The following is a 20,496-nucleotide window of genomic DNA, read 5'->3' as shown; positions in this document are numbered from 1 at the left end:
CAGTGTTGATGCAGTTCCTCTTGTCTCCTGCAGGAGGCGTACTCTGTGTCTCAGTGTTGATGCAGTTCCTCTTGTCTCCTGCAGGAGGCGTACTCTGTGTCTCAGTGTTGATGCAGTTCCTCTTGTCTCCTGCAGGAGGCGTACCCCGTGTCTCAGTGTTGATGCAGTTCCTCTTGTCTCCTGCAGGAGGCGTACTCTGTGTCTTAGTGTTGATGCAGTTCCTCTTGTCTCCTGCAGGAGGTGTACTCTGTGTCTCTGTGTGTTGATGCAGTTCCTCTTGTCTCCTGCAGGAGGCGTACCCCGTGTCTCAGTGTGTTGATGCAGTTCCTCTTGTCTCCTGCAGGAGGCGTACTCTGTGTCTCAGTGTTGATGCAGTTCCTCTTGTCTCCTGCAGGAGGCGTACTCTGTGTCTCAGTGTTGATGCAGTTCCTCTTGTCTCCTGCAGGAGGCGTACTCTGTGTCTCAGTGTTGATGCAGTTCCTCTTGTCTCCTGCAGGAGGCGTACTCTGTGTCTCAGTGTTGATGCAGTTCCTCTTGTCTCCTGCAGGAGGCGTACTCTGTTACTCTGTGTCTCAGTGTTGATGCAGTTCCTCTTGTCTCCTGCAGGAGGCGTACCCCGTGTCTCAGTGTTAATGCAGTTCCTCTTGTCTCCTGCAGGAGGCGTACTCTGTGTCTCAGTGTTGATGCAGTTCCTCTTGTCTCCTGCAGGAGGCGTACCCCGTGTCTCAGTGTTGATGCAGTTCCTCTTGTCTCCTGCAGGAGGCGTACTCTGTGTCTTAGTGTTGATGCAGTTCCTCTTGTCTCCTGCAGGAGGCGTACCCCGTATCTCAGTGTTGATGCAGTTCCTCTTGTCTCCTGCAGGAGGCGTACCCAGTGTCTCAGTGTTGATGCAGTTCCTCTTGTCTCCTGCAGGAGGCGTACCCAGTGTCTCAGTGTTGATGCAGTTCCTCTTGTCTCCTGCAGGAGGCGTACCCCGTGTCTCAGTGTGTTGATGCAGTTCCTCTTGTCTCCTGCAGGAGGCGTACTCTGTGTCTCAGTGTTGATGCAGTTCCTCTTGTCTCCTGCAGGAGGCGTACTCTGTGTCTCAGTGTTGATGCAGTTCCTCTTGTCTCCTGCAGGAGGCGTACTCTGTTACTCTGTGTCTTAGTGTTGATGCAGTTCCTCTTGTCTCCTGCAGGAGGCGTACTCTGTGTCTCAGTGTTGATGCAGTTCCTCTTGTCTCCTGCAGGAGGCGTACTCTGTGTCTCAGTGTTGATGCAGTTCCTCTTGTCTCCTGCAGGAGGCGTACCCAGTGTCTCAGTGTTGATGCAGTTCCTCTTGTCTCCTGCAGGAGGCGTACTCTGTGTCTCAGTGTTGATGCAGTTCCTCTTGTCTCCTGCAGGAGGCGTACCCAGTGTCTCAGTGTTGATGCAGTTCCTCTTGTCTCCTGCAGGAGGCGTACTCTGTGTCTCAGTGTTGATGCAGTTCCTCTTGTCTCCTGCAGGAGGCGTACTCTGTGTCTCAGTGTTGATGCAGTTCCTCTTGTCTCCTGCAGGAGGCGTACTCTGTGTCTCAGTGTTGATGCAGTTCCTCTTGTCTCCTGCAGGAGGCGTACTCTGTGTCTCAGTGTTGATGCAGTTCCTCTTGTCTCCTGCAGGAGGCGTACTCTGTGTCTCAGTGTTGATGCAGTTCCTCTTGTCTCCTGCAGGAGGCGTACCCAGTGTCTCAGTGTTGATGCAGTTCCTCTTGTCTCCTGCAGGAGGCGTACTCTGTGTCTCAGTGTTGATGCAGTTCCTCTTGTCTCCTGCAGGAGGCGTACTCTGTGTCTCAGTGTTGATGCAGTTCCTCTTGTCTCCTGCAGGAGGCGTACTCTGTGTCTCAGTGTTGATGCAGTTCCTCTTGTCTCCTGCAGGAGGCGTACTCTGTGTCTCAGTGTTGATGCAGTTCCTCTTGTCTCCTGCAGGAGGCGTACTCTGTGTCTCAGTGTTGATGCAGTTCCTCTTGTCTCCTGCAGGAGGCGTACTCTGTGTCTCAGTGTTGATGCAGTTCCTCTTGTCTCCTGCAGGAGGCGTACTCTGTGTCTCAGTGTTGATGCAGTTCCTCTTGTCTCCTGCAGGAGGCGTACTCTGTGGCGAGGCAGTTTGACCTGGTGGCTCCCGTGTGTGAACAGTCTCAGTATCATTACTTCCACAGAGACAAAGTGGAGCTGCAGCTGCCGGAGCTTTACCACAAGATCGGTACAAACACTTTTATTTGAATTAATCCTTCTATTTTAGAACAGAATTCCTCTGGATCTTTAGCAAAAGCAGTGAAAAGTCAAATGTCTTCAGATGTTTCTAGAGTCACTTGCGTCAGAGGATTTAACTATAACTAAAAACATAACAATAATTGGCCTTCGTCACGCGACGATTTTCCCTCCTTTGTAAAAATACATTTGTAGGAGGCGCTCTCGTGCCAAATGAATTATTTTTCACTCCAAGAGGGTTAAGGGCGAAGGGTTTAACAAACGATTCAGATTTTACGCATTTCTGACTCTTTATGTGTCAAATAAAACATTTGGGAAGTGTCTGAAATTGTAGTCACAGAGATCGTGAAATCGATCAAAATACTTGGATAACTTTTGATTTCTCACTCCTCAACACATTTCTCACCAAATTTCAACTTTGGAAAAACTGCTGAGTCATGCTTAGCAGATTTTAATCCAACATGGCTGACATTTGGTTGGGCGGAAGGCGTCGCCATGATCATATTGTTGTCTTCTCTTGTCGCTGTTTTCCTCGGCGCCAAATGTCATGATTCTACAATTCAATTCATTTTTGTGCATTTTTACATTTTATTAAACGGAGATGGCCAGAATGTAGAGGCAACATTTTTAGAGGTTTGCAAATCTTCCTGACTTTTCGTCAATGTTCACTGGGTGAAAAGTGTCCTGTTGCCACAGTAACAGAGGAACAAACCTCCAGCTCAGCTGCCGTTAGGACTCATGTCCACATCAAGTGTCATGAGTTCAATTATTCTTTAATGACAAAGTTCAGAGCATTAAAAATGATATAAATCCCACAATGCAATAATAACTCTAAAACCACCAGGACACTTAGAGCTCACTCACTTTGCACCTGTAACTGAAAAAACTGTCCATGAGATCATCACCAGTCTGAGTTCATCTACAGCTGCTCCATGTGTGAGCCTCCAGATTTATAAAGTCTCACAGACGAGTCAGATCTATGTTTCACTGTCGCAGGTGAATATGGACCAGTGGATTCTGTCACTGCATCCAACAGATCAGTGTGTGGACCGGCCTCCTGCTGGTGCCAGAGGGCCTCCTGCTGGTGCCAGAGTCAGGACTAAACATGGAGCGGCCTCCTGCTGGTGCCAGAGTCAGGACTAAACATGGAGCGGCCTCCTGCTGGTGCCAGAGTCAGGACTAAACATGGACCGGCCTCCTGCTGGTGCCAGAGTCAGGACTAAACATGGACCGGCCTCCTGCTGGTGCCAGAGTCAGGACTAAACATGGACCGGCCTCCTGCTGGTGCCAGAGTCAGGACTAAACATGTATCGGCCTCCTGCTGGTGCCAGAGTCAGGACTAAACATGGACCGGCCTCCTGCTGGTGCCAGAGTCAGGACTAAACATGTATCGGCCTCCTGCTGGACGTCCGAAAAGCTGCTGGTCTGTAGTCATGAAGTCATTTGAGCGACTGGTCCTCCCCCACCTGAAGTCCTTCACCTCCCCCCTGCTGGACCCCCTGCTGGACCCCCTGCTGGACCCCCTGCTGGACCCCCTGCTGGACCCCCTGCAGTTCGCCTACAGGGCCAAAAGGTCTGTGGACGACACCATCAACCTGGCTCTCCACTTCACCTGCAGCACCTGGACTCCTCAGGAACCTACGTCAGGATCCTGTTTGTGGACTTCAGCTCTACATCAACACCACCTCCTGCTCAGCTCCAGGACAAGCTCTCCCAGCTCAACCTGCCTGACTCCACCTGCAGGGGGAGCGCCGACTCCACCTGCAGGGGAAGCGCCGACTCCACCTGCAGGGGGAGCGCCGACTCCACCTGCAGGGGAAGCGCCGACTCCACCTGCAGGGGGAGCGCCGACTCCACCTGCAGGGGGAGCGCCGACTCCACCTGCAGGTGGATCACTGACTTCCTGATGGATCAGAGGCAGTGTGTGCGGCTGGAGAAGAATGTCTCAGACACTGGGACTATCAGCACAGGAGCTCCACAGGGCTGTGTACTTTCTCCCCTGCTCTTCTCCCTGTGACAAACTGCTGCACCTCCAGCCATGACTCCGTAAAACTGATCAAGTTTGTGGACGACACCACCCTCATCACCATGACGACGCCACCCTCATCACCATGACAACACCACCCTCATCACCATGACGACACCACCCTCATCACCATGACGACACCACCCTCATCGGGCTCATCTGGGACGGGGATGAGTCTGTTACAGGAGGTGGAGCGGCTGGTGCAGCGGTAACAACCTGGAGCTCAACGCCCAGAAGACAGTGGAGATGATCGTGGACTTCAGGAGAGTCACTGCCCCCTCAGCCCCCCCAGCCCCTCACCATCTCAGACTCCCCCATCTCCTCTGAGGACTCCCTCCACTTCCTCTGCACCACCGGTGCAGTTCTACACGGCTATCATTGAGTCCATCCTCACCTCCTCCATCACCTCCTCCATCACCTCCTCCATCACCTCCTCCATCACCTCCTCCATCACCTCCTCCATCATCTCCTCCATCACCTCCTCCATCACCTCCTCCATCATCTCCTCCATCACCTCCTCCATCACCTCCTCCATCACCTCCTCCATCACCTTCTCCATCACCTCCTCCATCACCTCCTCCATCACCTCCTCCATCACCTCCTCCATCATCTCCTCCATCACCTCCTCCATCACCTCCTCCATCACCTCCTCCATCACCGTGTGGTACGCTGGAGCCACAGCCAGGGACAAACAGAGACTACAGCGCCCTCTGCTGAGAAGGTCGGCTGCAGACTTCCATCTCTGTAGGACCTGTACGTCTCCAGGACTCTGAGACGTACATCACCATTTAGGCAGGAGGCCACTCCCCTCAGGCAGGAGGCCACTCCCCTCAGGCAAGAGGCCACTCCCCTCAGGCAGGAGGCCACTCCCCTCAGGCAAGAGGCCACTCCCCTCAGGCAGGAGGACACTCCCCTCAAGCAGGAGGACACTCCCCTCAGGCAAGAGGCCACTCCCCTCAGGCAGGAGGCCACTCCCCTCAGGCAGGAGGCCACTCCCCTCAGGCAGGAGGCCACTCCCCTCAGGCAAGAGGCCACTCCCCTCAGGCAGGAGGCCACTCCCCTCAGGCAGGAGGCCACTCCCCTCAGGCAAGAGGCCACTCCCCTCAGGCAGGAGGCCACTCCCCTCAGGCAAGAGGCCACTCCCCTCAGGCAGGAGGACACTCCCCTCAAGCAGGAGGACACTCCCCTCAGGCAAGAGGCCACTCCCCTCAGGCGGGAGGCCACTCCCCTCAGGCAGAAGGACACTCCCCTCAGGCAGAAGGACACTCCCCTCAGGCAGGAGGACACTCCCCTCAGGCAGGAGGACACTCCCCTCAGGCAGAAGGACACTCCCCTCAGGCAGGAGGACACTCCCCTCAGGCAGGAGGCTACGGTCCATCCGGTCCAGAACTCTGCTTATGTCTTAAACTGTTTTGTGATTTTTTTTTCATGTTGTTTGAAGCGCTTTGAATTGTCTTGTGTACGAATTGTGCTCTTAAAATAAACTGGCCTTGAGGTGTGTGTTCTCAGGTGTGTTCTTGTGTGTTCTCGTGTGTTCTCATGTGTGTTCTCAGGTGTGTTCTCAGGTGTGTTTTCGTGTGTTCTCAGGTGTGTTCTCAGGTGTGTTCTCAGGAGTGTTCTCAGGTGTGTTCTTGTGTGTTCTCGTGTGTTCTCATGTGTGTTCTCAGGTGTGTTCTCGTGTGTGTTCTCGTGTGTTCTCAGGTGTGTTCTCAGGTGTGTTTTCGTGTGTTCTCAGGTGTGTTCTCAGGTGTGTTCTCAGGAGTGTTCTCAGGTGTGTTCTTGTGTGTTCTCGTGTGTTCTCATGTGTGTTCTCAGGTGTGTTCTCGTGTGTGTTCTCGTGTGTTCTCAGGTGTGTTCTCAGGTGTGTTTTCGTGTGTTCTCAGGTGTGTTCTCAGGTGTGTTCTCAGGTGTGTTCTCAGGTGTGTTCTCAGGTGTTCTCAGGTGTGTTCTCAGGTGTGTTCTCAGGTGTGTTTTCGTGTGTTCACAGGTGTGTTCTCATGTGTAGGGGAATGGAGATGGACATTCCACGGCCAGATAACCGAAAATTTCTCTTTGAACATTGGGGGTTTTTCGTTCTCCCTGTCTCCCTCACCGCAGGGGAGCCGCTGTGACTTTTTTTTTGATAACAGATCTTCTCCCCACAGTCTTACAGGAAGACGCCCCGATGAAAACTGTTTTATGTGATTATGCCATGAATGTTTGAATCAACTCCCTACACCGCATGTTTCACCTTGTGTTACGTATTTTTCCACTGTTTAAGGTTTTATATTCCCAATGCTTGATTTTCGAGCGCCCATCACAGGTGAAAGAAGATGTAAAATGTGTCTACCTCAAGAAATAATGTGCACAAACTGCCAAAAGTGTTTAACGTGTAAATGTTAAAACAGGGTTCAATGTTTTTGCCATTATTATTTACGTTACTCCAGTTTTATTTTCTCGGTCAGGAAAATGTTAAACAGGAAGTTCTCGCAGTAGCGCCCGCCCCTTTCGCTCCCAGCATGCCCTGCGGGCCAGGTATCAAAAGGACGCTCCAAGCTAGAAACGTTCTCTTTTGTCCTTCTCTTTGTTCTTCTTTTTGTTCTGTTGTTGTTGTTGTTGTTGTTGTTGTTGTTGTTGTTGTTGTTGTTGTTGTTGTTGTTGTTGTTGTTGTTTTATGGCGGTTGGCATCCGAGTGTTGCATTACCGCCAGACTTTATTCCTCAGACGTTTCGTAGTCCTCAGACTCTGTCGTAGTCCGCAAAAGCACTCCTCCCACTGCCCTGGCGCCACAAAGCCCATGAGGTCACGATGTGTCCCCGTGACCAGAATAGCCGTTGTGTCAGAGACCAACCGGCCCCACTCCAGGGAGACTCCTCTTCACCCTCCTCGCCCTCTCCGACGTTCGGTGCTGTGTTCTCTTCTTGTTCTTCTCTCTTGAAGCCGTCTCCACGGGCGAGCTTTCACTTTTCCTTTGTCTCAACAAAATCCGTCCGTCACGTGGTCGACAAGGCCATGCCAGCCCCGGACTCTGAAACCACCTGAAACCACCTGGAACTACCTGGAACTAAGTCTAAGTGCTCAACCGGACAGAGACTTTCTTTGCTACTTCGTTTCTTTTCTTTTTGAAGTAATCTACGCCGTTTACGTGGATCAGCGCTACGTCCTCATCTGAGTAAAGGCCGCGTAAGGAGCTAACACGCCGCTAAAGCGTTCTACCGCTAAGGAACTCTCCGTTGCCGCCGCCGCTTCAAGGAGGTTGCAGCACACCGCTCCACGCGACCCCTCGCTCCCCGGCGCAGCCTCCTCCGCTCCCCGGCGCCAAGGACCCTACAGCACGTCGCAGCCTCCTCCGCTCCACGCGACCCCTCGCTCCCCGGCGCAGCACACCGCTCCCCGGCGCCAAGGACCTTACAGCACGTCGCAGCCTCCTCCGCTCCACGCGACGCATCGCTCCCCGACCGCCGCCAGCTCCACGGCCGCCGCTCGCTTCACGAACCTTCGCCGCCACACCGCTCCACGCGACGCCCCGCTACGGACTTCGTCCGCGGACAAGGACCAGTCGGACCGACTCTACAGAACCGTAAGCCGAGTCTATTGCGTGCGGTCCGTTTTGTGGCATGATTTGGGTAGAGCTCAGCGGTTCCTCCTCCTTTAGCTTCTCACTTTCCCTCTTTTTGATATAGATTAGCATAGACACGTTTGATTATCAAAGGCAAAACCCTGGTTTAACATTATCTGCATGAAATCTGCTGTTAAATCTGATATAACATCACCTGTGATTTACCTGTGCGCATTTCTGCTCCGGTGTTTTGATAACCCTTTGGATTAATAAACTACACAAAAGAGTTATTGACTATTGTTTGTTTGATTAGACTATGTGTAAGTCCCTGAATCGTGAAACACCCTTCAGACCTTTTTAACGAGCGCGATTAAGGACAGTATCTTAGCTCTTTGGGTTTAACCCTGGTGCCCCGTCTTGTCTCGTTTCTGCTAAGAAATCTTCCTTAATCATAAACTGAATACATGTAGTTTGAGATCCTACATATTTGATGCCCCCGTGTGAGGCGATTAAAACTTTTCATAGTCTTTGAATCAGATTAGTACTCATATAAACTTTTGTGGACGTTTGAACTCAAACTGTATGCTGCTGTGTCGATGCTGGAATATGAGTCTGCTTTGTGAACTTGCCTGCGCTGTAACGACGCTTGGATAAACCGTACGCTGCTGTTACTGTACACAAACCGCCTAGTTACTTCACGAACACGTGCACAAGATAATTATCGAACCTGGGGAAGCTTATTAGGGCTGTAACGCCGCATAAGCACATCCACCCCAAGACGGCAGGGGCAGTACGGCGAGTTTCCCGTCCCCGAACAACTGCCACGCTCGTGAATATTTTGGCTCGCTACCAAAGGACACGAGCAGAAGCTAGTACATAGGCTACGGCCCTGAGCTAGCACAAACACGAGCCGAGCTAGTATGCTAAATGCCATGTTGTTGTGCTAACCGCCATTTTGTCTTTACAAACCACGCGGCCGAGCGTGGATGCTAACGCTAACACATGAGCTAAATGCTAACAAAGCCGTGTAGAGCGTGCTGAGTGACGACTCGACACTAACTCTGACCCCCCCTAGAGGCGGTCCCAGGCGCCCTGCGCCCAGCTGGAATTCCTCCGGAGGAAAACTGTCCAGCCCAGGAGCTTTGTCTCCACCTTGTGGTCATTAAATTGAATCACACTCTTTGCGGAGCCCTGTCTCCATCCAGTGGTCATTAAATTGAATCACACTCTTAGCGGAGCTTTGTCTCCACCTAGTGGTCATTAAATTGAATCACACTCTTAGCGGAGCCTTGTCTCCATCTAGTGGTCATTAAATTGAATCACACTTAGCGGAGCTTTGTCTCCACCTAGTGGTCATTAAATTGAATCACTCTTAGCGGAGCCTTGTCTCCACCTAGTGGTCATTAAATTGAATCACACTCTTAGCGGAGCCTTGTCTCTATCTAGTGGTCATTAAATTGAATCACACGCTTAGCGGAGCTTTGTCTCCATCTGGTGGTGGGTAAATTGTACTACACTTTACCCTTAGGCTGACCCTGTTCCCCTGTCAACACACACCGGGGGGTGACAATCAAGTCTCACCTAGACACTAACAAGATTAGTGTTTACTTTCACACTGCATGCTCCTCGCTGCTAACACAGATTGTTTAAATGCTCTTGCACGGTTTCCCCACTGCTGTTTTAACGCTTTAATCAATATTTTTTCCTTTTGGAAGTGCATGGCCTGTTTTAACTAACCGCTTTGTACCTGTTCTGCTGCAAGTGTGTACACGCCCCAGAACAACACCTTGTTTAACGCTCGTTCTGCACAGCTGACGCTGCTGTTTAACGCTTTGATTAAACTAAATTTTTCCTTTCGATACACTGCATGAGTTTCAACTAATCTCCGCAGGTGTACCCCGGCGCTAAGCAACACTTCACTGTGAATGCTGCACGCTATCAGAATAACAGCTTGTTGTTTACCTGTTTGTCTACTGAATGCTGGTCAAGAACAGCGAGTGTCGCCCCGACCAGACCTCTTGTTACGTAACTGCATGGCCCTGACCCCGCTAAGCCTTGCTGTGTAACCTAGTGAATTGTTGTGGACACTGCATGCGTCCATGGTTGATGTCTAACTGCAATGCCATTTAACATGCCTTGTTAACTGTTGTTTCATCCAAACATCAACACCCGCACGACTGCATGCCCCGCTCACGCACGAACTAGCAAGCTACACGCACAAAGGTTAGCCTAGCCACAACAACTTAACATGAACACTCTAAAACGTTTCTTTTAAATTCTCCTAAGCGAGCGATTTTAATTCTGAAACTATCGGCGTCCCGACATATCTGCCCCACTTGACTGAATTGATCTAGGCAACTCACAGACCTGGCGACTTGGGACCTTCTCGTCCCGACCCTGCCCAAAGTAAACATGGCGGACTCTGATAGTGATGTTATTCACTGGCCTGTAGACAACCTACACGAGTCCATGGTAGACTATACCAGTGAAGTAGCCCCTGGCGTCCCGGGAAGGAACAGGCTCCTGTCCAACAGGGCCCTTCACGAGGACCTCGCGCTGTGGATTGACCTCCGACACGCGCCAAAGGCCCTGGAAGCTGACCTGGAAGATGCTAAGCACGCGCTCCACCGATCCATTCAGGCGACTGAAAGGGCAGAGACTGAGCTGCATGACCTTAGACTCTAGATAAGAGACCTGACTGACAGGCGAAGCCGTGCGAAACCGTCCTACGACCGACCGAGTACAGACAACCGGGAGGACCACGGGAGGGGGACTCAACCCAGTCCAACCCCCGTGGCCCGCCTGGATCCACAGAGGCCGTACTTCGAGGAAGAAAGGGGAGACTGGACAGACCGTAGCGGGCCACCACGGGGCCACGACTACGACAGACGTAAGAGCCCCACCCCGTACGCTGACAATGACCGACCCAGAGACGATCGAAACTCTGACACGCATGGACGAACCTACGGGGGGAGGAGCCCCAGCCGGACCTACACTGACGGTAGACGACTGGGGGACGGCCGTGACCGAGACAAGTCCCGGTACCACCCCGGACCCGACTCTACCAGCTCCGCCCGACGTTATTCGGACTATGACCTACGGGACAGGCGACGCGACAGACGTGACAGCCCCCGCAGACATCACGCCGAACTACAGGACGCGCGACGAGACGACCACGGTAGCCCCCGCAGGCACTACGATGACCACAGGGACGCGCAACGAGATGACCGTGGGGACACTCGCAGGTACCCCGACGACTTCAGGGACACTCGCAGGTACCCCGACGACTTCAGGGACACTCGTGAAGACTATCGCGAGGGCAGAGACCCCGATAGACGCCATCGAGGCCCGACCGACCATGACTTCGACAAAATAGCCAGGCATATCTCTCGGTTTGAGCCCAAGCCAGGCGTCGCTAACGACACCAGCGCGTACCTGAGAGACATCGACTTCTATGCTGGACGCCTGTCGGATCCGTCAATCAAAGACAAGATCTTCTTGATCAAACTAACGTCCAGCCGAGACGTTAGCAGCTTCATGGAACGCCAACCTCCTTACGTCCTGAAGGACTATGAGCTCTTGTGTCATGCTCTCGTCGAAGAGTACTCAGATACAGGCACCTCAATAGGGTTGCCTGCTGCCCTGATGTGCAAGCAAGGCAGACACGAGGCTCCTCAAGCCTACAACGACCGATTGAGGAAAGCGTATTTTAGATCACAAAATGAAGCAGGGATGGAGGAGGACAAACATTTCAAATCTTTGTTCCTACAGAACCTCCACCCCGCAACCAGCTACCACCTGGGCGTGGCAGCCTGCCCAATAATTCAAAGCAGCCGCCAGCTGCGAGATTTAGCGGTAAGGAGCTACACCAAACAGGCAGGAACGACAATCAGAACCCAAGGCCACTCTTCCGTCCTGAGCGTCGAAAGACCTCTCGAGCTAGAGGGCACCTTGGAAAACCATCGCTCGGGAGACACCCGAGGACCGCAAAGACCATTTAGGGACAGGGAGAACGCCCCAGGTAGGTATAACAACCGAAGGGACTCCTGGCTTAACGGCTCAACGAAGGAAGAAACCCCAGAAGACTCCGCAGGTAAGTCTTCCTCTAAACTGAGTCTCGACGCTTCGAACCTCAGTAAAGAACAGCTGAGTAAGGTGCTGAAAATGATCCAAGACACGAAACGGAACCAGAAAAGTAAAGCGGAAGGACTCGCCGTAACCTCCCTCGGACCTGAGACAAGTGATAACTCAGCGCTCAGCCAATCGGAAGACGAGTTAGAAGACTTCTATCGGAGACCTGTAGACCTGGACCCTCTGTCGGAAACACCCGTCACTGGGGACCAACCCCCTGAAGACCAGGAACTTGACAGCAACGATCAAATGCCACCGGACGCTAACGACGTCTTTGTGGTCCAGGTAAGTTCTATCTCCAGCCCACAGGATAACGACCCGTCGATCATCCAATGCGAGCCGCCCTTTACCCAGTTTCTTGGTAACCTTTCCGGAAAGGGAGCCGCACGCAAGCTTTATCTTTCAGTCCTCTTGGAGGACAACTTCGTGCATGACGCACTCCTTGATACAGCCGCCGACATCAGCTTGATCTCTCGCGATCTTTTCAGAACCTTACAAAAGGTGGCCCAGCACTCTCAACGAGAACTGAAGTCACAGCCCTGCTGCTTGGAAATCCGACCTTACTCTCAGGTCAACACCACCCTCGACGAGGTGGCCCTGATCCAGATAACGATCGGCCCCATGAAACTGATGCATCCTGTTTACGTTTCACCTTTGAATTCTATTCCCCTTCTTTTAGGTCAAGAGCTGCTCTGTCGCTTCGAGCCACTGGTTGATTTTAAACGACTCAAAATCTGGGCACAAGTCCGTCGACCTCTGCCCATGCCCCAATCAACTCCGCCAGTTCAGTGCAGTGCCATCGTGACCCCTCCCGAGGTCGACGTGCCGCCAGACAAAGACCTCAACGACCTAGCCGACTCCCTGGCAAAACAAGGGGCCCTTGAAGGGCTCCCTGTAACTTACAGGCTGACTCACTGGACAGTGAGTTGATGCCCACCCAGCCCACCCTTTCGGTGGCCGCGATCACACGGCCCCGTGCTGTCACCGGACGGCCCCAGCCCGATCGCTCCCTTCTTGAAGTGTCTCCGACCTTCGCTTCCTCTGATCTTGTGTCTCTACAAGCAGCCGATGGGGCCATAAGCCGCATCATCGGTTTCCTTCCTGACCCTGCGCCAAGTGCCATCCCTCCTGATGCACTTGCTGCCGACGCATCTCTCGCTGCGCTGTGGCGTACAAGAGAGAACTTCACCTTGCGTCACGGACTGCTGGTGTTTGCCTCTGAGATCCTCACTGCACCCGCATTTGTGGTACCTCAGAGCCTCCGGGGGGTTATGCTGACGCACGCACACGACGCGCCAACAGCTGGCCTCCGGGGGGTCAACGCCACATACAAACTCTTGACTGACCGACAGATGACCCTCCCCCTACACCTGTTGTACAAACCGGGAGAGGTTAGCATCGCAACCGCCTACACCAACCACCAATACATGTCGGACTTACAGGAGCACCTGAAAGCGACCTTCTCTTTCGCTCAGAAGAAGCTTGAGAAAAGTGCAAAGGATTGCAAGGCTTACTACGATCAGAAAGCCCCAAACGACAAGGTATGGTATTACATCTTAGCGCACCCGATCGGACAGACAAGAGACTGGCTAACCAAGCTAACCCGAAAGCTCCTCCCACGTTGGTCGGGACCCTACGAGATTGTCAACAAACGATCTCCGGTGGTGTACCACGTGAAGATCACCAAAGGACGCAGAGAACCTACTCTGAAGTGGGTTCATCACAACCAAATCAAAGCGCACCAAAACCCCATGGGACATGTCAGGGATGCCGATAGTTCCAACTAGAACACAACTCCGACAAACACACGCCCGTTAGGGACTGTACTAACAACTGTTTTGCACGGATTGTAAAGTCTACTAACCCTAACTACTAAAACCTAATCAAAGAATTACGTGTTAGTGTCTCTAAAAACATCCCCAGATGTATGTTGACAGAAGCATGTGGTCACAACGCCTCCTCCTGATGGCATGTGACACTTACAGACCCCAGACGTTATTGCGTATCGTGATAGCAATACATGGCGGCGTTTGCTGTTAAAAACCTGTGACAGCAGGCAGCGCGTGCCCAACCTTCGTGGCGGTGCGAGACCAGGTCACAGAGACCTGGGCTAAAATAGTTGGGGGGCCGTTGACTCGTGAACACTTCCCTCCGAGAGGCGATCCTCCACTATGACAAGCATGACACAGCAGCACGAGTTGTTCTGCCCCAACGACACCTAACACAGGCGCCACCTACTGGAGCTTGGAAAATTTTAGCCAAATCCCCGACTTACAGCTGGTCCTAAGCCCGCAAAGTCCCTACCACTAGCCTCGTATGTTAACCTCCCCTGCATGCAAACCATAGAGTAGAATATCCTGTCACCTGTTTCGAACAGAAGCAGTCCAACCTAGAAGTTGCCCCTTCGCTAGGGTGAAACGTATGTCAAGAACCTTGTTAACCACTTTGTTTTTTTTTTTTCTTTCACCATAGACATCCACTTTGATAAGCTACCTCGGTGTCTTAGAGTCTTGTTTCTACGCCCAAATTCTTGCACTAGGAGTCAAGAGCTCTTGCATGGTTTACCACTCCCTCTGAGGATGATGTGCAGAGAGTTAGTAGCCTAGGGATAGTGTAACACCCACTAGCACCTGCCCCTCAGCCCAAATAGGATAAAGCGACCAGTCCAGGTTCAGAGGTTTACCCAAATCATGCCACTCTGTGCCGCTCGCTGACTCGGTAAGGACATTCCCTTTGACATTTGCCCGATGCTTCTTCATCGGAGAACCAACGGCCAATCGGGGGTTGTAGGGGAATGGAGATGGACATTCCACGGCCAGATAACCGAAAATTTCTCTTTGAACATTGGGGGTTTTTCGTTCTCCCTGTCTCCCTCACCGCAGGGGAGCCGCTGTGACTTTTTTTTTGATAACAGATCTTCTCCCCACAGTCTTACAGGAAGACGCCCCGATGAAAACTGTTTTATGTGATTATGCCATGAATGTTTGAATCAACTCCCTACACCGCATGTTTCACCTTGTGTTACGTATTTTTCCACTGTTTAAGGTTTTATATTCCCAATGCTTGATTTTCGAGCGCCCATCACAGGTGAAAGAAGATGTAAAATGTGTCTACCTCAAGAAATAATGTGCACAAACTGCCAAAAGTGTTTAACGTGTAAATGTTAAAACAGGGTTCAATGTTTTTGCCATTATTATTTACGTTACTCCAGTTTTATTTTCTCGGTCAGGAAAATGTTAAACAGGAAGTTCTCGCAGTAGCGCCCGCCCCTTTCGCTCCCAGCATGCCCTGCGGGCCAGGTATCAAAAGGACGCTCCAAGCTAGAAACGTTCTCTTTTGTCCTTCTCTTTGTTCTTCTTTTTGTTCTGTTGTTGTTGTTGTTGTTGTTGTTGTTGTTGTTGTTGTTGTTGTTGTTGTTGTTGTTGTTGTTGTTGTTGTTGTTGTTTTATGGCGGTTGGCATCCGAGTGTTGCATTACCGCCAGACTTTATTCCTCAGACGTTTCGTAGTCCTCAGACTCTGTCGTAGTCCGCAAAAGCACTCCTCCCACTGCCCTGGCGCCACAAAGCCCATGAGGTCACGATGTGTCCCCGTGACCAGAATAGCCGTTGTGTCAGAGACCAACCGGCCCCACTCCAGGGAGACTCCTCTTCACCCTCCTCGCCCTCTCCGACGTTCGGTGCTGTGTTCTCTTCTTGTTCTTCTCTCTTGAAGCCGTCTCCACGGGCGAGCTTTCACTTTTCCTTTGTCTCAACAAAATCCGTCCGTCACGTGGTCGACAAGGCCATGCCAGCCCCGGACTCTGAAACCACCTGAAACCACCTGGAACTACCTGGAACTAAGTCTAAGTGCTCAACCGGACAGAGACTTTCTTTGCTACTTCGTTTCTTTTCTTTTTGAAGTAATCTACGCCGTTTACGTGGATCAGCGCTACGTCCTCATCTGAGTAAAGGCCGCGTAAGGAGCTAACACGCCGCTAAAGCGTTCTACCGCTAAGGAACTCTCCGTTGCCGCCGCCGCTTCAAGGAGGTTGCAGCACACCGCTCCACGCGACCCCTCGCTCCCCGGCGCAGCCTCCTCCGCTCCCCGGCGCCAAGGACCCTACAGCACGTCGCAGCCTCCTCCGCTCCACGCGACCCCTCGCTCCCCGGCGCAGCACACCGCTCCCCGGCGCCAAGGACCTTACAGCACGTCGCAGCCTCCTCCGCTCCACGCGACGCATCGCTCCCCGACCGCCGCCAGCTCCACGGCCGCCGCTCGCTTCACGAACCTTCGCCGCCACACCGCTCCACGCGACGCCCCGCTACGGACTTCGTCCGCGGACAAGGACCAGTCGGACCGACTCTACAGAACCGTAAGCCGAGTCTATTGCGTGCGGTCCGTTTTGTGGCATGATTTGGGTAGAGCTCAGCGGTTCCTCCTCTCTTTAGCTTCTCACTTTCCCTCTTTTTGATATAGATTAGCATAGACACGTTTGATTATCAAAGGCAAAACCCTGGTTTAACATTATCTGCATGAAATCTGCTGTTAAATCTGATATAACATCACCTGTGATTTACCTGTGCGCATTTCTGCTCCGGTGTTTTGATAACCCTTTGGATTAATAAACTACACAAAAGAGTTATTGACTATTGTTTGTTTGATTAGACTATGTGTAAGTCCCTGAATCGTGAAACACCCTTCAGACCTTTTTAACGAGCGCGATTAAGGACAGTATCTTAGCTCTTTGGGTTTAACCCTGGTGCCCCGTCTTGTCTCGTTTCTGCTAAGAAATCTTCCTTAATCATAAACTGAATACATGTAGTTTGAGACCCTACATATGTGTGTTCTCGTGTGTTCTCAGGTGTGTTCTCAGGTGTGTTCTCGTGTGTGTTCTCGTGTGTTCTCAGGTGTGTTCTCGTGTGTGTTCTCGTGTGTTCTCGTGTGTTTTTGTGTGTTCTCAGGTGTGTTCTCAGGTGTGTTCTCGCGTGTGTTCTCGTGTGTTCTCGCGTGTGTTCTCGCGTGTGTTCTCAGGTGTGTTCTCAGGTGTGTTCTCAGGTGTGTTCTCGCGTGTGTTCTCGCGTGTGTTCTCATGTGTGTTCTCGCGTGTGTTCTTGTGTGTTCTCGTGTGTTCTCAGGTGTGTTCTCGTGTGTTCTCAGGTGTGTTCTCGTGTGTTCTCAGGTGTGTTCTCAGGTGTGTTCTCGTGTGTGTTCTCGCGTGTGTTCTCGCGTGTGTTCTCAGGTGTGTTCTCGCGTGTGTTCTCTCGTGTGTTCTCGTGTGTGTTCTCGCGTGTGTTCTCGCGTGTGTTCTCGCGTGTGTTCTCAGGTGTGTTCTCAGGTGTGTTCTCGTGTGTTCTCAGGTGTGTTCTCAGGTGTGTTCTCAGGTGTGTTCTCGCGTGTGTTCTCGCGTGTGTTCTCGCGTGTGTTCTCGCGTGTGTTCTCAGGTGTGTTCTCGTGTGTTCTCAGGTGTGGGCGCGGTCACATGGTCTCCTCTGGCTTGTGGACTCATCACAGGGAAATATAACGATGGCGTCCCAGAGAGCTCCAGAGCCACAGTCCAGGTCAGACACGATTAAACCAGCGAAAGTTCTAATATTGTGACATCCTGAGAACACAAACAAATACACCAAGTAAAAGTACTGATACATTAAAAGTACTGATTACTCAAGTACACATTTAGAAGTACCTGTTAACGAGGAACCAGAAAATTAAGTATTTCACACAGTTTTTTATAGAGAATTTGGCTGATTTGGGTTAACGTGAATTTGTTCACTCAAAGACTTGAACTCAAAACCTTTAGTCACAATGTCACCATAAACGTGCTACAAATAAACTCCTCAAACCAAATGAAAACAACTCCTAATTAAAAAAAATTAATGGATGCAGATATTTGGTCTAGACAACATAAAAAGTAAAAAGTATTCATTGTAAAAGACAGAGTCAAAAAAAGCCCTGTACTTTTGCTTTTGTGCTTCGTTACTTCGTTACTTCGTTACTTCGTCTTATCTGATCTAAATGAAACTGACTGAAACTTCAGCTCCAGCTGTTGCCGCTTTGTCTTCATTTGTGGAATAACGGAATTTAAACCTGACAAGAACAAAAACTGTGAAAGACAAAAACAAAAAAACAGTTTGTTTTTTATTCAAAATTTCAGCTGTAGAATTTTGCTGTATTTTTCATTGTGTTTTTCTCAGTTAAAAATAAAACATTTGCTGTTTTAAATGATTTTTTTTTACTGCAAATGTAGAAATTGAAATTCACAATAGAAAAAACATGAATTGGTTACAGCTCGTTTCCATCTGTAATCCCAGGTGTAAACTAAAGATACATTTACATTATAAATATATATATTCTAAGATTAGGAGCTTAGAAATGTTTGATTCACGTATACAGCGGTTGTGGTTGTGTTTCAGTGGTTGTGTTTCAGTGGTTGTGCTTCAGTGGTTGTGTTTCAGTGGTTGTGGTTGTGCTTCAGTGGTTGTGTTTCAGAGGTTGTGTTTCAGTGGTTGTGGTTGTGTTTCAGTGGTTGTGGTTGTGTTTCAGTGGTTGTGGTTGTGTTTCAGTGGTTGTGGTTGTGTTTCAGTGGTTGTGGTTGTGCTTCAGTGGTTGTGTTTCAGAGGTTGTGTTTCAGAGGTTGTGGTTGTGCTTCAGTGGTTGTGTTTCAGAGGTTGTGTTTCAGAGGTTGTGTTTCAGTGGTTGTGGTTGTGTTTCAGTGGTTGTGGTTGTGTTTCAGTGGTTGTGGTTGTGTTTCAGTGGTTGTGGTTGTGTTTCAGTGGTTGTGGTTGTGTTTCAGTGGTTGTGGTTGTGTTTCAGTGGTTGTGTTTCAGTGGTTGTGTTTCAGTGGTTGTGGTTGTGTTTCAGTGGTTGTGGTTGTGCTTCAGTGGTTGTGTTTCAGAGGTTGTGTTTCAGTGGTTGTGTTTCAGTGGTTGTGGTTGTGTTTCAGTGGTTGTGGTTGTGTTTCAGTGGTTGTGGTTGTGTTTCAGTGGTTGTGGTTGTGTTTCAGTGGTTGTGTTTCAGTGGTTGTGTTTCAGTGGTTGTGTTTCAGTGGTTGTGGTTGTGTTTCAGTGGTTGTGGTTGTGCTTCAGTGGTTGTGTTTCAGAGGTTGTGTTTCAGAGGTTGTGGTTGTGTTTCAGTGGTTGTGGTTGTGTTTCAGTGGTTGTGGTTGTGTTGCAGTGGTTGTGGTTGTGTTTAAGTGGTTGTGGTTGTGTTTCAGTGGTTGTGTTTCAGTGGTTGTTGTTGTGTTTCAGTGGTTGTGCTTCAGTGGTTGTGGTTGTGTTTCAGTGGTTGTGGTTGTGTTTCAGTGGTTGTGTTTCAGTGGTTGTGTTTCAGTGGTTGTGTTTCAGTGGTTGTGTTTCTGTGGTTGTGTTTCAGTGGTTGTGGTTGTGTTTCAGTGGTTGTGTTTCAGTGGTTGTGGTTGTGTTTCAGTGGTTGTGGTTGTGTTTCAGTGGTTGTGCTTCTGTGGTTGTGGTTGTGTTTCAGTGGTTGTGTTTCAGTGGTTGTGTTTCAGTGGTTGTGGTTGTGTTTCAGTGGTTTTGGTTGTGTTTCAGTGGTTGTGGTTGTGTTTCAGTGGTTGTGTTTCAGTGGTTGTGTTTCAGTGGTTGTGGTTGTGGTTGTGTTTCAGTGGTTGTGGTTGTGTTTCAGTGGTTGTGGTTGTGTTTCAGTTGTTGTGGTTGTGTTTCAGTGGTTGTGGTCATGTTTCAGTGGTTGTGGTTGTGTTTTGTGTTTCAGTGGTTGTGGTTGTGTTTCAGTGGTTGTGGTTGTGTTTCAGTGGTTGTGGTTGTGTTTCAGTGGTTGTGCTTCAGTGGTTGTTGTTGTGTTTCAGTGGTTGTGGTTGTGCTTCAGTGGTTGTTGTTGTGTTTCAGTTGTTTTTGTTGTGTTTCAGTGGTTGTGGTTGTGTTTCAGTGGTTGTGTTTCAGTGGTTGTGGTTTTGTTTCAGTGGTTGTGGTTGTGTTTCAGTGGTTGTGGTTGTGTTTCTGTGGTTGTGTTTCAGTGGTTGTGTTTCAGTGGTTGTGTTTCAGTGGTTGTGTTTCAGTGGTTGTGGTCGTGTTTCAGTGGTAGTGGTTGTGTTTTGTGTTTCAGTGGTTGTGTTTCAGTGGTTGTGGTTGTGTTTCAGTGGTTGTGCTTCTGTGGTTGTGTTTCAGTGGTTGTGGTTGTGTTTCAGTGGTTGTGGTTGTGCTTCTGTGGGTGTGGTTGTGCTTCTGTGGGTGTGGTTGTGTTTCAGTGGTTGTGGTTGTGTTTCAGTGGTTGTGTTTCAGTGGTTGTGGTTGTGTTTCTGTGGTTGTGTTTCAGTGGTTGTGTTTCAGTAGTTGTGGTTGTGTTTCAGTGGTTGTGCTTCTGTGGTTGTGGTTGTGTGTCAGTGGTTGTGTTTCAGTGGTTGTGTTTTGTGTTTCTGTGGTTGTGTTTTAGTGGTTGTGGTTTTGTTTCAGTGGTTGTGCTTCAGTGGTTGTGGTTGTGTTTCAGTGGTTGTGGTTGTGTTTCAGTGGTTGTGGTTGTGTTTCAGTGGTTGTGGTTGTGTTTCAGTGGTAGTGGTTGTGGTTGTGTTTCAGTGGTTGTGTTTCAGTGGTTGTGGTCGTGTTTCAGTGGTTGTTTTTTTTTCAGT

The 20,496-nt window shown here is 50.5% G+C and overlaps 1 protein-coding gene across 1 annotated transcript in view; it reads left to right on the top strand.

Annotated features, from left to right (window-relative positions):
- LOC140371587 (voltage-gated potassium channel subunit beta-2-like) overlaps positions 1-20,496 on the top strand; it is a 50,999-nt gene that overhangs the window by 22,413 nt on the left and 8,090 nt on the right. The window contains exons 10-11 of the mRNA XM_072458752.1: positions 2,096-2,216; positions 17,364-17,458. Coding sequence (XP_072314853.1) covers positions 2,096-2,216; positions 17,364-17,458 — 216 coding nt within the window. The remainder of the gene's footprint in view (positions 1-2,095; positions 2,217-17,363; positions 17,459-20,496) is intronic.

Source organism: Eucyclogobius newberryi, unplaced genomic scaffold, assembly GCF_026437365.1.
Source record: "Eucyclogobius newberryi isolate DKJ021-1_F unplaced genomic scaffold, fEucNew1.0.hap1 SCAF_22, whole genome shotgun sequence".
Taxonomy (NCBI): Eukaryota; Metazoa; Chordata; class Actinopteri; order Gobiiformes; family Gobiidae; genus Eucyclogobius; species Eucyclogobius newberryi.
This window is presented reverse-complemented; position numbering and strand designations above follow the sequence as displayed.